The sequence below is a fragment of the Mirounga angustirostris genome, unplaced genomic scaffold, assembly GCF_029215605.1.
Source record: "Mirounga angustirostris isolate CCGP_5_RB_7025 unplaced genomic scaffold, mMirAng1.0.hap1 SCAF_14, whole genome shotgun sequence".
NCBI lineage: Eukaryota > Metazoa > Chordata > Mammalia > Carnivora > Phocidae > Mirounga > Mirounga angustirostris.
The window spans coordinates 37,872,171-37,889,814 of NW_026991722.1; the positions used below are offsets into that span (position 1 = coordinate 37,872,171).

The 17,644-nt window shown below is 36.4% G+C and overlaps 1 protein-coding gene across 6 annotated transcripts in view; it reads left to right on the plus strand.

The window, feature by feature from the left end:
* NOL4 (nucleolar protein 4) overlaps nt 1-17,644 on the plus strand; it is a 420,442-nt gene that overhangs the window by 78,541 nt on the left and 324,257 nt on the right. For all 6 annotated transcript variants that reach the window (XM_064578812.1, XM_064578809.1, XM_064578811.1 and 3 more), the window contains exon 2: nt 17,154-17,303. In XM_064578812.1, the coding sequence (XP_064434882.1) occupies nt 17,154-17,303 (150 nt within the window). The remainder of the gene's footprint in view (nt 1-17,153; nt 17,304-17,644) is intronic.

Here is a 17,644-nt window from a genome sequence, read left to right on the forward strand (position 1 = left end):
TTGCATTTACCTGATGGTTAGTGATGTTGAGCACCTTTTCATGGGTGCCTCCTTTGGGAAAATGCTGATTCAGATCCTTTATCCATTTTTTAGTTGGATTGTTTGTTTTTTAGTATTGAATTGAGTGTTTATATATTTTGGATATTAACCCCTTATTGGAATTATGATTTTCAAATGTTTTCTCCCATTTCTGTGGGTTGTCATTTCATTTTTTGATGGTATCATTTCAGCATAAAATATTTTAATTTTAATGTAGTTCAATTAATTTTTCTTTTGTTGCTTTTGCTTTGGGTTTTATAACTGAGGGGTCCTTGCCTTACCCAAGGTTAAAACATTTACTCCTATGTGTGTTTTTTTTTATCTTAAGTTTTAGCTTCTACATTTAGATCTATGATGCATTTTGACTTAATTTTTATGTATGGTGTGAGGTAAGGATTCTACTTCATTCTTTTGCATGTGGGTATCCGGTTGTCCCAGTACCATTTATTGAAAAGATTATTTTTTTCCCACTGTATTGTCTTGATACTCATGTTGAAAATGAATTGAAAATAAGTTTAAGGGTTTATCTCTGGAATCTCACTTCTCTGCCATCGATCTATATATCTATTCTCATGCCCAGTATCATGCTATTATGTAAGATTTATAGTAAGTTTTGAAATCAGGAAGTATGAGACCTCCAAATTTCTTCTTTTAAAAGATTATTTTGGCTGTTCTGAGCACCTTGCATTTACATATGAATTTTAACTTGTCAATTTCTGCAAAAAAGCTAGCTAGAATTTTTAAATAGGGATTACATTGACTTTGTAAATAAGTTTTTGGAATATTACCATCTTAACAATATCAATCCTGTGGTCTGTGAACAGAGGATATCTTTCCATTTATTCAGTTCATTAAAAATGTTTTTTAACAATGTTTTGTAGGTTTCATGTACAAGCTTTGTACTTCTTTTGTTAACTTTGTGTCTAAATTTATGCCTTGTATTCTAATTTATTTTTTATTTATATATATATATATATATATATATATATAGAGAGAGAGAGAGAGAGAGAGAGCATGAGCAGGGTGAGGAAGGGCAGAGGAAAAGGGAGAGAGAGAATCTTAAGCAGGCTCCATGCCCAGCATGGAGCCTGAAGTGGTGCTCAATTAGATGACCCTGAGATCATGACCTGAGATGAAATCAAGAGTCAGACACTTAGCTGACTCAGCCACCCAGGTGCCCCTGTATTATTGTAAATGAAATTATTTTTCTAAATTCATTTTTAAATTTTTATTGCTAATGAAAGGAAATATAATTGTTTTTTGTTATTGATTTTGAACCTTAACTTTGCTTACTTCACTTATTCTTTTTTAAAAAAATTTATTATGTTATGTTAATCACCATACATTACATCATTAGTTTTTGATGTAGTGTTCCATGATTCATTGTTTGCATATAACACCCAGTGCTTCATTCAATACGTGCCCTCTTTAATACCCACCACCAGGCTAACCATCCCCCCACCCCCTTCCCTCTAGAACCCTCAGTTTGTTTCTCAGAGTCCATAGTCTCATGGTTTGTCTCCCCTTCCAATTCCCCCCCTTCATTTTACCCTTCCTACTATCTTCTATATATTGTACTTTTGATAATAGCCATTCTAACAGGTATGAAGTGATATCTCATTGTGGTTTTGATTTGCATTTACCTGATGGTTAGTGATGTTGGAATGAATATATATATATATATATACCACATCTTCTTTATCCATTCATCTGTTGATGGACATCTTGGCTCTTTCCATAGTTTTGCTATTATGGACATTACTGCTATAAACATCAGGGTGCACATGCCCCTTCAGATCACTACATTTGTATCTTTGGGGTAAATACCCAGTAGTGCAATTGCTGGGTCATATGGTAGCTTGATGCAGAAGAAGCATTTGACAAAGTACAGCATCCTTTCTTGATCAAAACTCTTCAGAGTGTAGGGATAGAGGGTACATACCTCAATATCATAAAAGCCATCTATGAAAAACCCACAGCGAATATCATTCTCAATGAGGAAAAACTGAGAGCTTTCCCCCTAAGGTCAGGAACACGGCAGGGATGTCCACTATCACCACTGCTATTCAACATAGTATTAGAAGTCCTAGCCACAGTAATCAGACAACAAAAAGAAATAAAAGGCATCTGAATCGGCAAAGAAGTCAGACTCTCACTCTTTGCAGATAATATGATACTTTATGTGGAAAACCCAAAAGACTCCACCCCAAAACTGCTAGAACTCATACAGGAATTCAGTAAAGTGGCAGATATAAAATCCACGCACAGAAATCAGTGGCATTTCTATACACCAACAACAAGACAGAAGAAAGAGAAATTAAGGAGTCACTTATTAGTTTTAATAGTTATTTGGAGGATTTTATAGAATTTTCTACATACAAGATCATGTCATCTACAAATAGAGATAGTTTTTCTTCCTCCTTTTCAACTAGGTGCCTTTTCTTTTCTTTTTCTTTTTTTTTTTCTGATTCCCCTGACTAGTACTTCTAGTAAAATGTTAAATAGAAGTGGCTAGAGCAGACATTCTTGTTTTCCTCTTGTCCTTAGAAGGAAAGCGTTCAATCTTTCATCATTAAATGCATATTAGTTGTAGGGCTTTTGTAGATGCCCTTTATCATATTGAGAAAATTCCTTTCTACTTCTGCTTCACTAGGGTTTTTCTTAGGAAAGTATGTTGGCTTTTGTTAAATGTTTTTTCTGCAACTATTGAGGTGAGTATATGCTTTTGTCCATTATTCTTTAATATGGTGTATTACATAATTAATTTTTATATGTTAAATCAACCTTGCGTACCTGGGATTATCCTACTTAGTAATGGTATATAATAATTTACATATATGTATATATATATATATTATTAGATTTGGTTTGCTAGTATTTTGTTGAAGTTTTTTACATCTATATTCATAAAATATATTGGTCCATAGTTTTCTTTTCTCATAATACATTTGGTTTTGGTATATGGGTAATTCTGGCTTTATAGAATTATTTGGAAATGTCTCCTCTTTTTTTTTTCCCCCCAGAGAGTTAATGATAAATTGGCCTTCATTCTTGAATGTTTGGTCCAGTGAAACTTTTTGGGCCCAGGCTTTTCTTTGTAAGAATTTTTTTAAGTTACTAATTTTATCTCTTTTACTTGTGGTAGGCCTATTCAAATTTTCCATTTTTTCCACTCAATTTCAATAATTTGTATCTTTCTAGAAATTGTTCACTTTACATAGTTATCTAATTTATCATAGAGTTGTTTATACTATTTCTTATAATCCTTTTTTATTTTTATTTTTATAAGATCAGTAGTGATGTTCCTTCTTTCATTCTTGGTTTTAGTAATTTATGTCTTCTCTCTTTTAATCTTGGTTAATACAGCTGAAGTTTTGTCTTTTAAAAATATATTTTCAAAAGCTGCACTTTGGTTTTGCTGATTTTGTCCATTGTTTTCTATTATCTAATTTATTTCTCCTCTTTAAAAATATTTCCCCTCTTCTGCTTGGTTTTAGTTTACTCTTTTTCTAGTTATATAAGATGGAAAGATAAGTATGTTATTTTTTAAAATATGCAGTTACAGTTATAAATTCCCTTGAAATACTATTTTTGGCATTTTGTGTTTCTGTTTCTGTTCATCTCAAAGTATATTTTAATTTTCCTTTTGACTCCTCTAACTCTAACTCTAACTCTAACTAACTTTTGGGAAGTGTGTTGTTTAATTTCTTCATCTTTGTAGATTTCCCTATTTTCCTTCTGTCATTGATTTGTAATTTAATTCCATTTTGATCAGAAAACATATAAAACGTATTTCAGTCCTTTACATCTTATTGAGACCTCTTTTAGGCTGAAATATGGTCTGTCATGGAGAATGTTCTGTTTCTGTTGTGTGGGATGTCCTATGTATGTCTGTTAGGTTTATTTTTTATAGTGTTGTTCAGTGTTCTTTTCCTTGATCATATTCTCCCTTGTTATTCATTTTTGAAAATAGAGTTTTGAAGTCTCTATTATTGTTGATTTCACCTGTTAATACTGTCAGTTTTTGCTTAAACAATGTGTGTGCGTGCACATACTACTTGGAATTTTGTTTTTTGGTGCATATATAATTATTATATCTTGCTGGTGAATTGACCCTTTTATTATTATGAAATTTTCCTCTTTGTTGTGAGTAACATTTGTTGTTGGTTTGTTTAAACTCTGTTCTCTAATATTAATATAGCGATTCCAGCTCTTTTTGTTGTTGTTGTTCTTAATTTCATAATGCAGCTTTTTACCTTCATCCTATCTGCATCTTCTTAAAAAAGATTTATTTATTTATTTATTTATTTATTTATTTATTTATTTATTTATTTAAGAGTGTGAGCCGGCGGGTGGGGGAGGCAGAGGGAGAGGGAGAGAGAGAAAATCTCAAGCAGACTCCACTTCCATCTCACAACCCTGAGATCATGACCGGAGCCAAAACCAAGAGTTAGATGCTTAACTGACTGAGCCACCCAGGCACCCCTTATCTGCATCTTTGAACCAAAATTGTTACTCCTCTACATAATATACAGTAGGATATTGTTTTTAACCAATTCTTTTTGTTTGGATTCCTTAGTCCATTCATGTTTAATGTTATTGATGTGATTGGATTTATATTGGTGATTTTGCTTTATTATCTGTATATCTCATGTCTTTTTTCCTTTAATTTTCCTTTGTTGGCCTTTTTTTCTATTAAGTACATATTTTGCCTTGTAAAATCTTAATTCCTTTAATGATTTGAAATTATATATTTTTAAATGTGGGGGTTACTTTAGGAATTACAATATATGTTTTAACTTATCAGAATCTACTTCAGATATATACTGATTTAGTTATAATCCAATATAAAACTTTACTGCTAAAGAGCTCAATTTTCTCACTTTTTAATTCTATGATTTATATATATATAATATCCAGATATATCAATAATCTCACAATATTATAGTTTGATAATTATTTATGTACTGCTATGTCTTTCAAAGAGCTAGGAGAAGGAAGTAGAAAAGCAGAGTTTTGTTGTTAACCTTATTAACGTTTTTGGTTCTCTTTCTTTCTACCTGTGGATTTGAGTTATCATTCTGTTATTTCTTTACTCCAGACTCCAATATCGCTTCGTTACTGCCTTTTTTGTGCTGTCATTGTCAAATTTATTACATTTATGTATGTTATTATACCAGTAATACAATTATTTACATATTATTTTAGTCAGTTGCCTTTTAAATCAGTCAATTCCCAAAGAATCAGTATTCAAGGTGAATATTTAATCTTCAATCTTTCTTGTTCTCTAGTATTGTAATTATATATCTTGCTATGTTTAATTGCAAATGTAGATTATTTCAACACCACTATGGGTTAAAAAACCTTTTGTGGAATCCTTGGTAAAATAACCACCAGTTACATCTGTGTGGGATATGTCCAAGTGTATTTTTAGGATGAACAGGATTTTCTTTCTTTCAAAAAAACTCTGTTACCCAGCTTTAGTAATCGCTGTGAGTCTTTGGGAAGGTTACATAACTTCTGAGTATTAGTGTTCTCACCTCAGAAGATGATGGTAGAGATTTAAAGAAAATATTTGAAAATCCCTTAAGGTATTGCTTGTCAAAAATGAGACCCTCGGGGCGCCTGGGTGGCTCAGTTGGTTAAGCGACTGCCTTCGGCTCAGGTCATGATCCTGGAGTCCCTGGATCGAGTCCCGCATCGGGCTCCCTGCTCGGCAGGGAGTCTGCTTCTCCCTCTGACCCTCCCTCCTCTCATGTGCTTGCTCTCTCTCTCAAATAAATAAATAAAATCTTTAAAAAAAAAATGAGACCCTCATGTTTGAGACTGTGAAATTAATTTTATTATCAGTAATAGGAACAAGATATAAGTTGTAGTGTATATATTTTCCCTTATGGCAATGTACCTGTTATATATTCATTTTCTGTCTTCATGATGTGGTTCTGGCCCACCTGTTGCAACACAAAGTCTACTAATTTTTGTAACTGAGGAAGGATTGTAGATTAATAAAGAAAACAATAAATAAAAATGACTCAATTATTATCTTTAAAAAAGAATAAATAAGTAATTATATTGTATTTGGCTTGCTATTTATTTATTTATTTATTTATTTATTTATTTATTTATTTATTTATCTTTACCTACCTTTACTGAAGCTCTTAGTATTTACATTTGTATTTGGATTACTGCTTGATGTCACTTGCCACTTTTATCCTGGAAAACTCCCTTTTACTATTTATTATAAAGCATGTCTATAAGCATGGAATTGTTATTGGGGTTTCCTCAAAAGTTGATAAGTTACTTATCTCTTGTTGCTTTTGAGAGTTTGTCTTTGGCATTCAACATTTCCACTATAACATGTCTGTTTGTGAATGTCTTTCTTTTTATGGTACCTGAAGTATGTTTTTTAAAGATTTTTTTTTTTTTTTTTTTTTGAGAGAGAAAGAGGCATAAGCGGCAGGGCAGGGTGGTGGGGAGAGGGAGAGGGAGAAGCAGACTGCAGTGCAGGAGCCCCACATGGGCCGATCCCAGGACCCTGAGATCATGACCTGAGCCAAAGGCAGAGGCTTAACCCACTGAGCCACCACACACCCCATGGTATTTTAAGTATGTTAAGCTCCAAGCTCATTGAATATATTTCTCCCACTTCCTGAAGGGCTTCATTACTCCTTATTTTCTTACCACAAATACTTGGCTCACTTCCATTGTTGGCCCAACCTCTGAAGGCATTTTGGAGTTTTAATAAGAGTGTGGATATGAATTGAGCTTAATTACAATTGCAAGTAAGCAGGTCTACATGACAGAAGGATAACAGATGACCTCCCTTCCCCAATGTATGTGATTTCAATATTATCTTAACACTGAACTTATGATTTCCTGAAAGAATACTGACTATTAACCACCAATAGTGAAGCATTTCCAATATATGTTCCCATAGCACAACTTGTACCTTCTGTACTCTAATTCATAACTACATGTAGTTAAATAATGACCATCTAATGATTTCAAGTTCTGGGGTGCCTGGGTTGCTCAGTTGGTTAAGAGTCTGACTCTTGATTTCAGCTCAGGTGATGATCTCAGGATTGTGAGATTGAGCCCTGGGTCAGGCTCCACTCTGGGTGAGGAGCCTGCTTAAGATTTTCTCTCTATCTCTTTCCCTCACCTCCTCCTCCCCACCCCTCACACCACACCCCACTTTCCCTCAAAAAAAAAAAAAAATTCAAGTCCTAATCTCTGGAATTTGTAAATGTTACCTTGTTTAGAAGAAGAGTCTTTGTAGATGTAATTAAGTTAAGGATATGAAGTGAAGAGATTAGCTTGGATTATCTGGTTGGGCTAAATTAAGGATATTGAGTGAAGAGATTAGCTTGGATTATCTGGTTGGGCTTTAAATGCTTTCAGATAAGATGAGCCATTAGGAGAGACACACACACACACACACACACAGAGGAGAGATACACCAAAGACAAGAAGGCAGCGTGATATGGCCTCAAGCTATGGAATGCTAGCAACCACAGGAACTGGAAGAGACAAAGAATGGATTTGCCCCTAGAGCTTCCAGAGGGAGTGCAGCTCTGCCAACATCTTTGAATTTCAACTTCTGGCTTCCAGGACTATGGGGGAATAAATTTCTCTTGTCTACAATCATTGAATTCTCTGTTTTGTTTATCTGGGAATGTCTTTACCTCACCTTAATTTTGGAAAACTAGTTTTTCTGGATATAAAATTCTTGTTTAGCAGGGTTTTTTTTTTTTTTAATATTCAGCATCTTGAATATATTGTACTATTGCCTTCTGACCTCCATTTTTTCTTTTGAGAAGTCAACTGACCTTGGTAACTTCAGCACCTAGTAGAGGGCTTGGCAGTATTTAGTCTTTCTGGGATACTTGTTGAAGGAATGAATAAATAGGCTGTGATTCCTACATCACTCACAGTTTATTAACTGTACAACATTTCTATGTTTCTGCTTACCCAGCAAAGGAACTGAGAGGAAACTGTACAAATTTTATGAGTGAGAGAAAAGAAGACAAAATTTTGTGGGTGGTTTTTGCTGATGGGCAGAGTTAGAATTTGGATTTCTAGCCTAGGAACAGTGGATGTTCTCTGAGGAGTGGGGGTAGGCCAGGGTGGTTGAGGGGTAGGCATCTGAAATAGTCTTTCCCAGGCACTGTACACTAAGCTACAACAGTTTTTTGGGCTAGTCGTAGCCGCACTTCATGCAGCTTCTCTGTACTTTTGTTACATATTGGTCTTGCATCACGAGACAATAAGGGATTATCCATGGGGCCCAGTATAGAAGAGATGCCTCAAAATGTTAAAGGAGAGAAGTGAGAAAGGTCTAAAACCTGATGACGAATCACATGCATCATAGGTAATTGTGAAGGAGTGCTTCAAATTTAACAGAGATGAGATACCATGCAGTTTGACCTTACGTACAACTCATAAATATTTGTATATATTTAAATATATACACATACATATATATGTATACATATATATGTATACACAGACATATATATGTATATATGGCTATTTGAATATACAGCCTCAGACACTGCTACTTCTGAGACCTATTATAAATCAGAAAAAAAAAAAAACAAAGCCAAACGAAGAAAAAGCACCATGTGATTTGTTTTGAGTTTTGCAGTGAGCTCCGTCTGCTGGGACTACTGTTCAAAGAGGCTTTCACCATTTGACTCATTGACTGCATAATGATTTTGCTCAGATTAATCACCTTCTTATGTTGTCTACCAACATAATGGCTATGTCACGTTACTTCAGTTTATGCCTCAGGGTCCAAATAAGAACATTGTGTGTGTATGCATGTGCGTGCATGTCTCTGTTTGCAAACGGGAAACCAGTTCATAAAAGATTAAAAGATTAAATTTCTTTTTTCTCTAATTTCCAATTTCTTATTCTTTTCTTATACATTTCTTATTTTCTGTCATCTATGGGAGGGTTTGGCTCTTTGTTACACTTCCCACCAGCACCACCATGGCTTAGGCACTGTGTGTATCTCCACCCACATCAAATTCTATTTCTTCCAAGAATTTACTTCACCCAGAGGTGATATCTTTATTCTTTGAACTCCCATATTTATTTTGCTTATATTTTTATCATGATCGTCAAAATGACAAGAGTCACCATTTGTCGAGTGTTCACTATATACCAACCATTGGGTCAAATCCTTTACCTATGTTACCGCATTTAATTCTTACAATTCTGTGAAGTGGGCTCTACTCTCTGTTTGCCAATTGAGAAAACTGAAATTTGAGAAGGCTGAAATTTAGGAAATTTAAATGATTTGCACTAGGCATATAATTTCCGAGTGGAGAATCCAAACTGCACACCTAGATAATTTCTATAGCTCACATTTTTAACCTTGAACAATTATTGTCCCTTAGTCCAATCTGATAACATAGTAGATGCATTTTCTTTCTTAGCTTATATGATGTTTAAGGATAGAGATTCCATATTATTTCTTTTCTTTTTCTTTTTTTCTTTTCTTTTTTTTTTTAAAGATTTTATTTATTTATTTGACAGAGAGATAGTGAGAGCAGGAACACAAGCAGGGGGAGTGGGAGAGGGAGAAGCAGGCTTCCTGCTGAGCAGGGAGCCCCATGTGGGACTCCATCCCAGGACCCTGGGATCATGACCTGAGCCAAAGGTAGACGCTTAACGACTGAGCCACCCAGGTGCCCATTATTTCTTTTCTTTTTCTAATAACAACTTCCAGTACCTAGCAACTCAATAAATAGTGATTGGATGAATGAATCAATATCTAGAATGAAATTATTGTGATAAAAATTACTAAGCCTTAACATATATTTTAGAATAATTTAAGAAAGTTATGCTGATGGCTACAAATAAGTCATGATAAAACTTAAAAGATGTTATTTATGGGTAAGCATGATCACTATGCCAAATATCTTTTCTCAGGTTTCTTTTTTTTTTTTTTTTAGATTTTGGCATAATTCTTTTTTTTTTTCCATTCAATATGTGCCCTCTTTAATATCCATCACCAGGCTAACCCATCCCCCCCACCCCTCTCTGCTCTAGAACCCTCAGTTTGTTTCTCAGAGTCCATAGTCTTTCATGGTTCGTCTCTCCCTCTGATTTCCCCCCCTTCATTTTTCCCTTCCTACTATCTTCTTCTTTTTTTTAAAACATATACTGTATTATTTGTTTCAGAGGTACAGGTCTGTGATTCAACAGTCTTACACAATTCACAGCCCTCACCATAGCACATACCCTCCCTAATGTCTATCACCCAACCACCCCATCCCTCCCACCCCCCACCACTCCAGCAACCCTCAGTTTGTTTCCTGAGATTAAGAATTCCTCATATCAGTGAGATCATATGATACATGTCTTTCTCTGATTGACTTATTTCGCTCAGCATAATACCCTCCAGTTCCATCCACGTCATTGCAAATGGCAAGATTTCATTCCTTTTGATGGCTGCATAATATTCCGTTTTGTGTGTGTGTGTGTGTGTGTGTGGTATGGATGTGTGTGTGTGTGTGTGTGTGTGTGTGTGGTTAGATTTATTCCTAGGTATCTTACATCTTCTTTATCCATTCATCTGTTGATGGGCATCTTGGCTCTTTCCATAGTTTGGCTATTGTGGACATTGCTGCTATAAACATCGGGGTCCACGTACCCCTTCGGATCACTACATTGTATTTTTGGGATAAATACTCAGAGGTGCAATTGCTGGGGTGTATGGTAGCTCTATTTTCAACTTTCTGAGGAACCTTCATACTGTTTTCCAGAGTGGCTGCACCAGCTTGCATTCCCACCAACAGTGTAGGAGGGTTCCCCTTTCTCTGCATCCCCGCCAACATCTGTTGTTTCCTGACTCGTTAATTTTAGCCATTCTGACTGGTGTGAAGTTTTAATTTGGATTTCCCTGATGCCGAGTGATGTTGAGCACTTTTTCATGTCTCTGTTGGCCATTTGGATGTCTTCTTTGGAAAAATGTCTGTTCATGTCTTCTGCCCATTTCTTGATTGGATCATTTGTTCTTTGGGTGTTGAGTTTGATAAGTTCTTTATAGATTTTGGATACTAGCCCTTTATCTGATATGTCATTTGCAAATATCTTCTCCCATTCTGTCAGTTGTCTTTTGGTTTTGTTGACTGTTTCCTTTGCTGTGCAAAAGCTTTTTATCTTGATGAAGTCCCAATAGTTCACTTTTGCCCTTGCTTCCCTTGCCTTTGGCGATGTTTCTAGGAAGAAGTTGCTGTGGCTGAGGTCAGAGAGGTTGCTGCCTGTGTTCTCCTTTAGGATTTTGATGGACTCCTGTCTCACATTTAGGTCTTCCAACCATTTGGAGTCTATTTTTGTGTGTGGTGTAAGGAAATGGTCCAGTTTCATTCTTCTGCATGTGGCTGTCCAATTTTCCCAATGTCATTTGTTGAAGAGACTGTCTTTTTTCCATTGGACATTCTTTCCTGCTTTGTTGAAGATTAGTTGACCATAGAGTTGAGGGTCCATTTCTGGGCTCTCTGTTCTGTTCCATTGATCTATGTGTCTGTTTTTGTGCCAGTACCGTAGTCTCTTGATAATGACAGCTTTGTAATAGAGCTGGAAGTCCAGAATTGTGATGCCACCAGCTTTGCTTTTCTTTTTCAACATTCCTCTGGCTATTCAGGGTCTTTTCTGGTTCCATATAAATTTTAGAATTATTTGTTCCATTTCTTTGAAAAAAGTGGATGGTATTTTGATAGGGATTGCATTAAATGTGTAGATTGCTCTAGGTAGTATTGACATCTTCACAATATTTGTTCTTCCAATCCATGAGCATGGAATGTTTTTCCATTTCTTTGTGTCTTCCTCAATTTCTTTCATGAGTATTTTATAGTTTTCTGAGTACAGATCCTTTGTCTCTTTGGTTAGATTTATTCCTAGGTATCTTATGGTTTTGGGTGCAATTGTAAATGGGATCGACTCCTTAATTTCTCTTTCTTCTCTCTTGTTGTTGGTGTATAGAAATGCAGCTGATTTCTGTGCATTGATTTCATATCCTGCCACTTTCCTGAATTCCTGTATGAGTTCTAGGAGTTTTGGGGTGGAGTCTTTGGGTTTTCCACATAAAGTATCATATCATCTGCAAAGAGTGAGAGTTTGACTTCTTCTTTGCTGATTCAGATGTCTTTTATTTCTTTTTGTTGTCTGATTGCTGTGGCTAGGAATTCTAATACTGTGTTGAATAGCAGTGGTGATAGTGGACATCCCTGCTGTGTTCTTGACCTTAGGGGGAAAGCTCTCAGTTTTTCCTCATTGAGAATGATATTCGCTGTGGGTTTTTCATAGATGGCTTTTATGATATTGAGGTATGTACCCTCTATGCCTATACTCTGAAGAGTTTTAATCAAGAAAGGATGCTGTACTTTGTCAAATGCTTTTTCTGCATCTATTGAGAGGATCATATGATTGTTGTTCTTTCTTTTGTTAATGTATTGTATCACGTTGATTGATTTGCGGATGTTGAACCAACCTTGCAGCCCAGGGATAAATCCCACTTGGTCGTGGTGAATAATCCTTTTAATGTACTGTTGGATCCTATTGGCTAATATTTTGGTGAGAATTTTTGCATCCATGTTCATCAGGGATATTGGTCTGTGGTTCTCCTTTTTGATGGGGTCTTGTATGATTTTGGGATCAAGGTAATGCTGGCCTCATAATGAGTTGGGAAGTTTTCCTTCCATTTCTATTTTTTGGAACAGTTTCAGAAGAATAGGTATTAATTCTTCTTGAAATGTTTGGTAGAATTCCCCTGGGAAGCCATCTGGCCCTGGGCTTTTGTTTGTTGGGAGATTTTTGATGACTGCTTCAATTTCCTTAGTGGTTATAGGTCTGTTCAGGTTTTCTGTTTCTTCCTGGTTCAGTTTTGGTAGTTGATACATCTCTAGGAATGCATCCATTTCTTCCAGGTTATCTAATTTGCCTGCATAGAGTTGCTCATGATATGTTCTTATAATTGTTTGTATTTCTTTGGTGTTGGTTGTGATCTCTCCTCTTTCATTCACGATTTTGTTGGTTTGGGTCATTTCTCTTTTCTTTTGGGTAAGTCTGGCCAGGGGTTTATCAATCTTATTCTTTCAGAGAACCAGCTCCTAGTTTCGTTGATCTGTTCTGCTGTTCTTTTGGTTTCTATTTCATTGAGTTCTACTCTGATCTTTATTTCTCTTCTGCTGGGTTTAGGCTTTATTTGCTGTTCTTTCTCCAGCTCCTTTAGGTGTAGGGTTAGGTTGTATATTTGAGAACTTTTTTGTTTCTTGAGAAAGGCTTGTATTGCTATATACTTTCCTCTTAGGACCATCTTTACTGCATCCCAAAGATTTTGAACAGTTTTGTTTCATTTTCATTTGTTTCCATGAATTTTTTTAATTCTTTAATTTCCTGGTTGACCCATTCATTCTTCAGTAGGATGCTCTTTAGCCTCCAAGTATTTGAGTTCTTTCCGACTTTCCTCTTGTGATTGAGTTCTAGTTTCAAAGCATTGTGATCTGAAAATACGCAGGGAATGATCCCAATCTTTAGGTACCAGTTGAGATCTGATTTGTGACCTAGGATGTGATCTACTCTGGAGAATGTTCCATGGGCACTAGAGAAGAATGTGTATTCTGTTGCTATGGGATGGAATGTTCTGAATATATCTGTGAAGCCCATTTGGTCCACTGTGTCATTTAAAGTCTTTATTTCCTTGTTGATCTTTTGCTTAGATGACCTGTCCATTGCAGTGAGGGGGGTATTAAAGTCCCCTACTATTATTGTATTGTTGTTGATGTGTTTCTTTGCTTTTGTTATTAATTGGCTTATATAAGTGGCTGCTCCCATGTTAGGGGCATAGATATTTAGAATTGTTAGATCTTCCTGTTGGATAGACCCTTTAAGTATGATATAGTGTGCTTCCTCATCTCTTATTACAGTCTTTGGTTTGAAATCTAATTTGTCTATTATAAGGATTGCCATCCCAGCTTTCTTTTGGTGTCCATTAGCATGGTAAATGGTTTTCCACCCCCCTCACTTTCAATCTGGAGGTGTCTTTGGGTCTAAAATGAGTCTCCTGCAGACAGCATATTGATGGGTCTTGTTTTTTTATCCAATCTGATAGCCTGTGTCTTTTGATTGGGGCATTTAGCCCATTTACATTCAGGGTAACTATTGAAAGATATGAATTTAGTGCCAGGGTATTGCCTGTAAGGTGACGTTACTGTATATTGTCTGTGTTCCTTTCTGGTCTATGTTGCTTTTAGGTTCTCTCTTTGCTTAGAAGACCTCTTTCAATATTTCTTGTAGGGCTGGTTTCGTGTTTGCAAATTCCTGTAGTTTTTGTTTGTCCTGGAAGCTTTTTATCTCTCCTTCTATTTTCAATGACAGCCTAGCTGGATATAGTATTCTTGGCTACATATTTTTCTCATTTAGTGCTCTGAATATATCATGCCAGTCCTTTCTGGCCTTCCAGGTCTCTGTGGATAGGTCTGTTACCAATCTAATGTTTCTACCATTGTAGGTTACAGATCTCTCGTCCCAAGCTGCTTTCAGGATTTTCTCTTTGTCTTTGTGACTCCTAAGTTTTACTATTAGATATCGGGGTGTTGACCTATTTTTATTGATATTGAGGGAGGTCCTCTGTGCCTCCTGGATTTTGATGCCTGTTTCCTTCCTCAAATTAGGGAAGTTCTCTGCTATAATTTGCTCCAATATACCTTCTGCCCCTCTCTCTCCTTCTGGGATCCCAATTATTCTAATATTGTTTCATCTTCTGGTATCACTTATCTCTTCAATTCTGCCCTCGTGATCCAGTAGTTGTTTATCTTTTTTTTTCTCAGCTTCTTTATTTTCCATCATTTGGTCTTCTATATCACTGATTCTCTCTTCTGCCTCATTTATCCTAACAGTTAGAGCCTCCATTCTTGATTGCACCTCATTAATTGCCTTTTTGATTTTGACTTGGTTAGATTTTAGTTCTTTTATTTCTCCAGAAAGGGTTTCTCTAATATCTTCCATGCTTTTTTCAAGCCCAGCTAGTATCTTTATAATCGTCATTCTGAACTCTAGTTCTGACATCTTACTAATGTCCATATTGATTAGGTCCCTGGCAGTCGGTACTGCCTCTTGTTCTTTTTGCTGTGGTGACTTTTTCTGTCTTGTAATTTTGTCCAGAGGAGAATAGATGAATGAGAGAACAAAATGCTAACAGGGTAAAGATGACCCCAGAAAAATATACACTAAACAAATCAGAAGACACCTGAAACTGGGGGAAAAGAAAGGGAAAGAAAGAAAAAAGAAAAGAAGATGAAAAAGAACAAGATAAAAAGAAAAAAAAAAGAATATGATCATATATGATCAGGCTGGTGAATAGATCAGTGCCACACACTAGATTTTGGGTGTATTTTGGTCCATTAGAAGAAACTGCCTCCCAAAATTTTAAAGAAAGAAAAGCTTGTATATGTACAGAAATAAGAGTAAATACAGTGAAGGGATGAAATATGACTGTAAAGATGAAAATTATAACAGATTTTATAAAAGGAATTGATAAGAAGTTGGTTGAAAAAAGAAAGAAGGGAAATTAAAAAAAAAGGGAGAGAATGTGATCAGGCAGGAGACTAGAACAAAGCCATACACTAGAGATTTAGGGTATATTTTGGTCTGTTAGAAGAAACTGTATCCCAAAATTTTAAAGAGAGAACAAATTATATATATACCAAAAATAAGGTTAACTATTATGAAGGGATAGAATATGACTCTAAAAATGAAAAATAAAAAATATTTTTATTAAAAAAGGGATTGAAAAGATGTTGGTTGAAAAGGGAAAAAGAAAAATTCCAAAAAACAAAAAAAAAGAAAATTAAAAAAAATTAACTTTGAAAGACTAAAGAATCGGAGGAAAAAAGCCATGAATTCTATGTGCTGTATTCTCCTAGTGCTGGAGTTCTGCTGTTCTCTTTGACTGGTAAACTTGGTCTTGGCTGGCTGTTCCTGCTGATTTTCTGGGGGAGGGGCCTGTTGCCGTGGTTCCCAAATGTCTTTGCCTGAGGCGGAATTGCCCCGCCCTTGCCTGGCCTGGGCTAAGTAATCTGCTTGGGTTTGCTCTTGGGAGCTTTTGTTCCCTGCAAGCTTTCGGTACAGCTTTGGAGGACGAGAGTGAAAATGGCGGCCTCCCAATCTCCACCCCGAAGGAGCCGAGAACTTGGGGCCCCACTCCTCAGTGCGCCCCCAGAGAAAAGCAGTCAATCACTCCCGACTCCGAGACCATACTCCGTGCTCACCCAGCGTGTGACTGCGTGTTTCTATCTCTGGCACCCAACTCAGTGTGGAGTCTCCAAACCCAGCAGATCCCTGCGGTGAGCTCCCATACTGCTCCTCCCAGGGGAGGAAGGGGAGTCTCCCCGGATCTGCCGCTTTTTGGGTCCCTGCTGGAGGAGCAGTGGCCCAACTGTGCTGCGGATCATGGTTTATGGCAACCCCGCGCCTGGGCTCCACGTCTGCAGCCAGCTTCCCTGCTCCGTTACCTGGGAGCTCTGCCACACTCAGGCACCCTTGGTCTTTCTGTGACCCCGAGGGTCCTGAGACCACACTGTCCCGGAGGGTTCCACCCCCCGCTTAGCCACCAGAGTGACGTCCCTCAGCAGAGCCGACTTCTAAAAGTTCCGATTTTGTGCTCTGAGGCTCTATCACTTGCCAGAAGTGGCTGACGGAGGCCCCTCCCCCCACCTATCTTCCAGAATATCACCTCGGATTCACTTCTCCGTACGTCCTACGTTCCATAAAGTGGTCACTTTTCTGTTCAGAGGGTTGTTGCAATTTTTTTCTTCAATCTCCTGTTGAGTTTGTAGGTGTTCAGAATGGTTTGATCCCTATCTGGCTGAATTCCTGGGACCAGAGGAAATTTAGGTCTCCTACTCCTCCGCCATCTTGCTCCTCCTTTTTTCATGTTTCTTAAAGTTCTCTATGTAAACAGTTTATGAAATGATGCAATATTCACTCACAGTTTTTGGAATTTCCTATCTGGATGATTTGGTTCAGTTTATCAAAATATTTTTGTTTAATTCACTCTCTCTGTTAACTTTGTGTCTTTTTTTTTTTTTTGGTTTTGTTTTCAGGATGGTGTAGGGGTAGATGAGAAGCTGTCTTTGCGGCGGGTAGCTGTGGTTGAAGATTTCTTTGACATTATCTATTCGATGCATGTGGAAACAGGGCCAAATGGAGAACAAATTCGAAAACATGCTGGACAAAAGAGAACTTACAAAGCAGTAAGTTAAAAAACAAAACAAAACAAAAAACAAAAAGAGGCATGCTTTTTGAAATTTGATATTATGTATGTTTGTTGAAATTGGATTAAATATTTATAAATATTCTATCTTCAATATAAATTAAACCATATTATGTTACACCTAACATTTAAACTATTATTATTACTGATTCTGTTTTGGCCATATATTCACTAAGTCTATTGCATATAATTTAAATCTGTCTCTAGCACTCTCATTTTGTTTTCTTTAAATATACTTAAAATGTGGTAGTCCCAGTCAAATGCCCACAAATGGGAAGATGTATTTTTGTCATATATTCAATATATATTCAAATCATAATG